The 8,427-nt window shown below is 38.7% G+C and overlaps 1 protein-coding gene across 1 annotated transcript; it reads left to right on the plus strand.

Moving 5' to 3' along the window:
- The first annotated feature begins 380 nt into the window (after nt 1-380).
- LOC115518322 (olfactory receptor 6C4-like) lies at nt 381-1,310 on the plus strand. Its single transcript, XM_030321758.1, has one exon. It carries the CDS (start codon nt 381-383, stop codon nt 1,308-1,310), a length of 930 nt encoding a protein of 309 aa, XP_030177618.1.
- The last annotated feature ends 7,117 nt before the right edge of the window (nt 1,311-8,427 follow it).

Consider the following 8,427-nt stretch of genomic DNA (forward strand, 5'->3'; position numbering starts at 1 on the left):
TGAGACATCACTGCCAAGTTACCAGATATAGTGAAAGATCAAAAGTAGACTCAATGTTCAAAGTGAAAATAAAAATAGAAAATGGAGAGAATGATAACTTGGGAGTTGGTTTAGAAGGTAGGCTAGGAAGGTGCGTGAAGAGCCTAAAATGGAACCAAGGAGAAAATTTTCCTGCATGAAAATCTAAAATAATAATTCCTGTGAAGATCCAGCCTCTCTGTCCAATAGAAAATCTCTCATTTGAATCAAATTGACAAAAAATAGATATTTGAACCGACTCAACAGAAAAGACTTAGCTTCTCCTAAATGTTCCTGAGCTCCTCTTCAATTCTCATCACTGATTTATTCCTCTGTACCTTTATAGGCAGCAAAGGTTAGCAATGAAAAACCAAACCTTTCTGACAGAATTCATTCTGCTGGGACTATCAGACATCCCGGAGATCCAACTTGTAATCTTTATATTTCTCTTCCTCACCTACATATTCAGCATCATTGGAAACCTGACAATCATCACCCTTACTCTACTGGATTCCCACCTCCAGACTCCCATGTATTTCTTCCTCCGGAATTTCTCCTTCTTAGAAATTTCCTTTACAACCACTTTTACTCCCAGGCTGCTGTTCAGCATCACAACTGGAAACAAGAGCATCAGCTTTGCTGGCTGCTTCACACAGTATTTCTTTGCCATCTTCCTCGGAGCCACAGAGTTTTACCTTCTGGCTGCCATGTCCTTTGACCGCTATGTGGCCATATGCAAACCCCTGCATTACAGGACCATTATGAGCAGCACAGTCTGCATCCAGCTGGTCCTCTGCTCTTGGTTGGCTGGATTCCTAATCATCATATCCCCAATCATCCTGACCAGTCAGCTGGATTTCTGTGCCTCCAACATGCTGAATCATTATTACTGTGACTATGGACCCCTCCTAGAAATATCTTGCTCAGACACAAGATTCCTGGAGCTGGTTGACTTTATCTTAGCAGTTGTGACCTTGGTGGTCACTCTGGTGCTGGTGATTCTCTCCTACACAAACATCATCTGGACCATTCTCAAGATCCCCTCAGCTCAGCAAAGGAAAAAGGCCTTTTCCACGTGTTTTTCCCACATGATTGTCATCTCCCTCTCTTATGGCAGCTGCATCTTCATGTACATAAAACCCTCAGCTAAAGAAGGAGTTGCCTTCAATAAGGGGGTAGCTGTGCTCAATAACTCAGTTGCCCCTTTATTGAACCCATTCATCTACACCTTAAGGAACAAACAAGTAAAACAAGCCTTCAAGGATGTGGCCAGAAAGATTATGAGTATTTAATGAATGTAAAAACCTCAAACTCAAAGGAAAATCTGAACAATATGCATGAAATTTCTCCCCAGGAAAACATAGAGAAAGCTTCTCTAATCCTCTCCTTATTAAAGCAATGCTTCAAATGAATTCATTGTAAAGAGGTACCAAAGTTATATTTCAAACTTGCCAATGAGGGGAAACTCTTCCCAAAAAAATTGTTCACATATTTATTTCTAGTTAATAGATTTTTTAACTTGACAGTTTAAAATGCTGCAAAAATGTAAGATAATTCAACTCTTCACATTATTTTGAGAATATAGTTATTTAAAATAAAAATACATTATTTGTGCTAAGAAGAAATGTATTTATTATAGTTATCTTAAAGCAAATTAATATATAGTTTTTTTAAGTTCTGTTTTAATTTCTAATATGATTTTTAAAGATATAAATGTAACCCCTTAGTAGATAAATTTTTATAGGAAAAAGATGTCACTGGATAACATTGTTAGTCTGGGTACAAGAAGGGAATAGCTGAATAAAAATTACTAGGATGTCACAAGACTGATGATCCTGGGCTTCTGGGAAAGTTTAGCTGTATATGTGAAGCTCTTACTTTAATCAAAGTCTTTCAAAAAGTTGTCCAAATTATCAGAAATACCACACTCTTTCCAGAAGAGGCTAGTAATTACATCTTTCAATAAAGTTCCATTCTTGCAATAAAGGGCATCTTTTCTCAAGTTTGAGACAATTTTCTTTATCATCCTTATTGCTCTGACAATTCTGAAACTGTCTCCTTTAGGGTTAGGAGTTCCAGTTTTAGGGTTTCCAGTTGTAGGGTTAATATTTCTCACTCTATCTCTCTTTCCAGTCAGGAAATTAAAATGAAAACTATTACCAAAGGTATCCCTAACAGAGTGAATATCCAGTCTCCTCCTAAGGGACGATTCAGAAGAGTGGGAATCATGAACCAAGTTAGCAAGAGTCAAAAACATTGTATTTTTGTATCTTTTGGATAAATACCTGGTAGTACAATTGCTGGGTCATAGGGTAGTTCTATTATGACCATATATTTACTTTTACCAATGATTTTTAGACTTCTATATCTTTGCATGTTGTTACTTAGAGTCCTTCCATTTCAACTTAAATATCTCCTAGCATTTCTTGTAAAAAAAAAAAAATGAAACAAAACAAAATAAAAACCATTTAGTGATGATGAATTCCCTTAGCTTTTGTTTGTCTGGAAACTCCTCTCCTTCATTTCAAAAGGACAATTTTACCAGATATAGCATTCTTTATTGGCAGTTTTTTTTTTCTTTTAGCACTTTGAACATATTAACCCATTCCCTCCTGGCCTACAAGTTTTCTGCAAAGAATCCACTGTTCACCTTATGGTTCCTAGATATGTAATGCATTATTTTTCTCTTGTTGCTTCCAAGATTCTCTTGGTCTTTGACTTTTAACATTTTTATGTGTCTTGGAGTATTCTTTGAGTTGATCTTGTTTGGGGTTCTTTGAGCTTCCTGTACCTGGTGTGCATGTCCTTCCTAAGATTTAGGAAGTATTCAGCTATAATTTTTTTAAGATTTTATTTGTAAGTAATCTCTACACCCAACGTGGGGCTCAAACTCACAACCCAAAGATCAAGAGTTGCATGCTCTACCAACTAAGCCAGCCAGGCACCCCAGCTGTAATTTCTTTAAATAAGCATTCTTTACCTCCCTCTCCTTATCAGACTCCCTTAATGGGAGTGTTACTTTGCTTGTTGGTGTCCTACAAATCACATAAGCTTACTTCACTCATTTTCATTTTTGTTTCAAATAGTTGCCCAATTTCAAATAACCTGTCTTTGAATTCACTGATTCTGTCTTTTGCATGACTGAGTCTACTGTTGAAGCTTTCTATTGAATTTTTCAGTTCTCTCATTGTATTTTTAGCCTCAGGATTTCTGTGTGGTTCTATTTTGTGGTGTCTAATTTTTTTGAGTTTTATGGAGAAATAGTTGATATACATCACTGTGTAAGTTTAAGGTGTATAGCATGATGATTTTAATCAAATATCACAAATAAAATTTAATCAAATTTAATCAAATTTCATATATATTGTGTGATGTATATCCCAATAGATTCAACTAAAGTCCTTCATCTCATATAAATACAATATAAAGAAAAGAATAAAAGAAACAAAAAGAAAACCTTTTTCTACTTCTTATGAGAACTCTTAGGATGTATTTTCTTTTATTTTTAATTTACTTATTTATTTTAAGTGAGAGGAGAGGGGCAGAGAGAGAGGGATAGAAAGAGAATCCCACGCGGGCTCTGTGCTAACACAGGGCTCAAACTCACAAACCATGAGATCATAACCTGAGCCAAAATCAAGAGTTGGACACTTAACTGACTGAGCCACCCAGGCATCCCAGAATGTATTTTCTTAACTTTCCTATATGACATACAGCAGTGTTAACTACAGTCATCACATTATACATTACATTCCTAGTACTTATTTATCATATAAATGGAAATTCATACCTTTTGATCATCTTCCTCCAGTTCCCACCCACATCCCTCACCCTCCACCTTTAGTTACCACATGTCTGATCCTTTTTTCTATGAATTTGGTGCACTGTTTTGTTTTTATACTCCACATATAAGTAAGATCATACAGTATTTGTCTTTGCCTAGCTTATTTTATTTAGCATAATGCCATCAAGCCCCATCCATGTTGTTGCAAACGATAGGATTTCCTTTTTTTTAATGGCTGAATAATATTCTTGTGTGTGTGTGTATTTCTTTATTAAATTCTTCGTTTTGTTCATGCATTATTTTCCTGATTTCGTTTAGTTATCTATGTGTGTTCTTTTTTTTTTTTATTTCATTTCATTGTGTTTCTTTAAGGTGACTATTTTTAATTCTTTGTCAGGCAATTTGTAGATTTCCATTTCTTTGGAGTTTTATTTATCCCTTGGTGGTACTATATTTGCCTGGTTCTTTGTGATCCATGTAGCCTTAAGATGATGCCCATGCATTTGAAGGAGCAAACATCTCTTCCATTCTTTACAGACTGGTTTCATTTGGTAAATACCTTCTCCTGTCAATTTCCCAGGCTGGTGGGGTGACTTCCACAGTTGTGCTGGGTTGGAGCCTGTTGCTGCGTCTGCAGTGGGTTCTGCAGCTGATGGGCTGGTTACCAGGGGCTCAAGTGGATGGGGATCCTTTCTGGCCCCTGGGTAGATGGGATTGCCTCCGGGACCTTGTTCAGTAGGGTGGTACTGGGACCAGGGTCTGCTTCAGAGTTCACAGTTTGGTCCTCAGACAGCAAGTCTGTTACCATAGATACAGACAGGTGTGGCTCCTGCCAGGCCCCTGTGAGGGTTCCTGTTAGGTGATTGGGTGGGTGTCTGGGTGGGCAGAACTGTCCTTAGATTATGGCTGAGAAATACTGGAACTGAGTCCCAAGGCTGGCAAGAATGAGGTCTGTAGACCTGGCTCTTGAGACACATATAGTCTTGTCTCCTGCCACATCACTGGGAGGGCTGGACTGTTCCCTGATCACAGTTAGAGGGACCAGATCTGAGTCATTTTAGGATCTCCAGATGTAGAGACTGGAGTGCCTCCTGCCAGGTCCTTGTGCCAGAAGGACTAATAAACTGTAACTGGGAGCACTTGAGGGATGATCATAGGGCCCTTTCAGGATCTGTGGGGTAGAGACAGAAGTGCTTCCTGCCAGGTTCTTGTACCAATGGGACTACTCCCAGACTGGGAGGCATTGGAACCCAGTCACAGTTTCAGAATCTACAGAGGGTCTGTTTGGTAGACTTACCCCCAGGGGCTTCCAGACTGTGGTCAAGAGGGGCTGGAGCCAGTTAACAGGTCACTTCAGAGTCCATACCCAGAACCAAACTCTATATGTCTATTACCCAAGGGTACAGGTGGCATGACTCTTTCCCAGGTTCCTTTAGTGTATGGTGCTGGTAACAGGACCAAGGCCAAATGGGGCTGTAGCTAAGGGGTAAGCCAAATGGGGTATAGAGTTGTTTCCAAGTCTATGGCTAGGACCACAACTGGCAAATCAGCCACATGGATGTGGGCTTCCCTTCTCAAAACAGTTCTCCTTGGTCTCGGACTCTGACAGTGTTTCACAATCCCCTACCTGGATCCAAAAGCTCCCATATAGCCATTTTTGTCCATGGATGATTGCCAAATTATCATTGGTGAGAAAGGATACTAGTGGGGGACCTCTTAATTCTACCACCCTGGTGATGTCGTTCCTTCCACAGCTAGGATTTTTAAGTCCTTTTCTGGTCTTTCCCTTCCTGCAGCTTGTAACTAACAACTAATAGAATCAGTTAGTGTAGATATGGTAATCTGGGATAATAAGTATCTAATAAATTATGAATTGTGCAGCAAATTTCTATCTTCCTGAGGTTTAGAAAATCCTTAATTACATCTTTTGACTCAGTTCTAAATCAGGGTTTTAATTCATCTTCTGTAAATCTAATTTCTGATTCAAATAATTTAAAGTACTAATTTAAATATAAAATATTGGGGCGCCTGGGTGGCGCAGTCAGTTAAGCGTCCGACTTCAGCCAGGTCACGATCTCGCGGTCCGTGAGTTCGAGCCTCGCGTCGGGCTCTGGGCTGATGGCTCAGAGCCTGGAGCCTGCCTCCGATTCTGTGTCTCCCTCTCTCTCTGCCCCTCCCCCGTTCATGCTCTGTCTCTCTCTGTCCCAAAAAAAATAAACGTTGAAATAAATAAATAAATAAATAAATAAAATTAAAAGCTTATTTTGGTGGTTAGGAAGAGAAGCAGAGAAAGCAGAGAAAGGGTATATGTGGGTGGCAAGAATATGGCTGGGCAGAGTAAATGGTTCAGAGAAGCAGAATTCAGGATTGCAAAGGGATAAACGATTTTGTTTGGCCTTGTTAGGAATCATCTGGAGAGACTATCTTGAATCCAACATTTTATTCTGGGTCCCAGAATAAATATTTAATGGGTCCCAACCCATTAAATATTTGGTCATTTGTACCTTACTTTGGAGAGTTCCTCTAAAATCTATAATTTTGAGGCTCATGGATTGGAAGAACAAACATTGTTAAAATGTCTATACTATCTAAAGCAAACTACACATTTAATGCAATCCCTATCAAAATACCAACAGCATTTTTCACATAACTAGAATAAACAATTCAAAATTTTGTATGGAACCAAAAAGACCCTGAATAACCAAAGCAATCTTGAAAAATAAAAGCAAAGCTGGAGGCATCACAATTCTAGGCTTCCAGTTATATTACAAAGCTGTAGTAATCAAAACACTCTGGTACTGGCACAAAAAATAGAAACATATATCAATAAAAAAGAATAAAGAACCCAGAAATGGATCCATGACTATATGGTCAATTAATCTTCAAAAAAGCAGGAAAGAATACCCAATGGGAAAAGGACAGTCTCTCCAACAAATGATTTCAGGAAAACTAGACAACAACATGCAAAAGAAAGGAACTGGACCACTTTATTACACCGTACACAAAAATAAATTCAAATTGGATTAAAGACATAAATGTGAGACCTGAAACCATAAAAATCCTGTAAGAGAGCACAGGCAGTAACTTCTTTGACATCAGCCACAGTAACTTTTTTCTAGATATGTTTCCTGAGGCAAGGAAACAAAAGAAAAATTAAAAAAAAAAAAAACCTATTAGGACTACATCAAAATAAAAAGCTTCTGCACAGTGAAGAAAACAACCACCAAACTAAAAAGCAAACTGTGGAACAGGAGAAGATATATGCAAATGACATATTCTATAAAGGGTTGATATCTAAAGTGTATAAAGAACTTATCAAACTCAAACCCAAACAACAAATAATCCAATTAAAAATGAGCAGAAGATATGAACAGACATTTCTCCAAAGACAATATCCAGATGGCCAACAGAAACATGAAAAGATGCTCAACATCACTCATCATCAGGGAAATACAAATCAAAACTACAATGAGATAATCATCTCACACCTGTCAGAATGGCTAAAATCAAAATATAAGAAATAACAAGTGTTGGTGAGGATGTGAAAAAAAAAAGGATTCCCCTTACACTGTTAGTGAGAATGCAAACTGGTGCAGCTATTTTGGAAAACAGTGTGGCAATTCCTCAAAACATTAAAAATAGTGGGGCACCTGGGTGACTCAGTCAGTTGGGCATCCAACTTCAGCTCAGGTCATGATCTCATGGTTCATGAATTCGAGCCCTGGATCAGGCTCTATGCTGACAGCTCAGAGCCTGGAGCCTGCTTTGGATTCTGTGTGTCCCTCTTTCTCTGCCCCTCCACCACTCACACTCTGTCTCTGTCTCTCTCTCTCAAAAATAAATAAACATTAAATTTTTTTAAAAAAATTAAAAATAGATCTACTCTATGATCCAGCAATTGCACTACTGAGTATTTACCCCAAGAATACAAGAGCAATAATTCAAAGGGACACATGCACCCCTATGTTTAAAGCAGCATTATTTATAATAGCCAAGATATGGAAGCAGCCCAAGTGTCCATCAATTGATAAATGGATAAAGAAGATGTGTGTATATATACATACATACATATACACACATGGGAATACTATTCAGCCATTAAAAAGAATGAAATCTGGCCATTTACAACAACATTGATGGTTCTAGAGAGTACAGTGCTAAGAGAAATTAGTCAGAGAAATACAAATACCATATGATTTCACTCATATGTGGAATTTAAGAAACAAATCAAACAAGCAAAGTGAAAAGGGGGAGGGGGGAGAGAAATACAGGCAGACAGACAAATCAATTACAGAGAACAAATTGATGGTTACCAGAGGGGAGGTGGGTGGGGGGGATGGGTGAAATAAGTGATGGGGATTAAGGAATGCACTTGTCATGATGAGCACCAGGCAATGTATGGAATTATTGAATCACTATATTGTATATTTGAAACTAATATAAAACTGTATGTTGGGGCGCCTGGGTGGCGCAGTCGGTTAAGCGTCCGACTTCAGCCAGGTCACGATCTCGCGGTCCGTGAGTTCGAGCCCCGCGTCAGGCTCTGGGCTGATGGCTCAGAGCCTGGAGCCTGTTTCCGATTCTGTGTCTCCCTCTCTCTCTGCCCCTCCCCCGTTCATGCTCTG

Source organism: Lynx canadensis, chromosome B4 (assembly GCF_007474595.2).
Source record: "Lynx canadensis isolate LIC74 chromosome B4, mLynCan4.pri.v2, whole genome shotgun sequence".
Lineage (NCBI taxonomy): Eukaryota > Metazoa > Chordata > Mammalia > Carnivora > Felidae > Lynx > Lynx canadensis.

Bases quoted from the DNA above. Each gene is read 5' to 3' on its own strand.
- LOC115518322 (XM_030321758.1), top strand. From the start codon at position 381: ATGAAAAACCAAACCTTTCTGACAGAATTCATTCTGCTGGGACTATCA.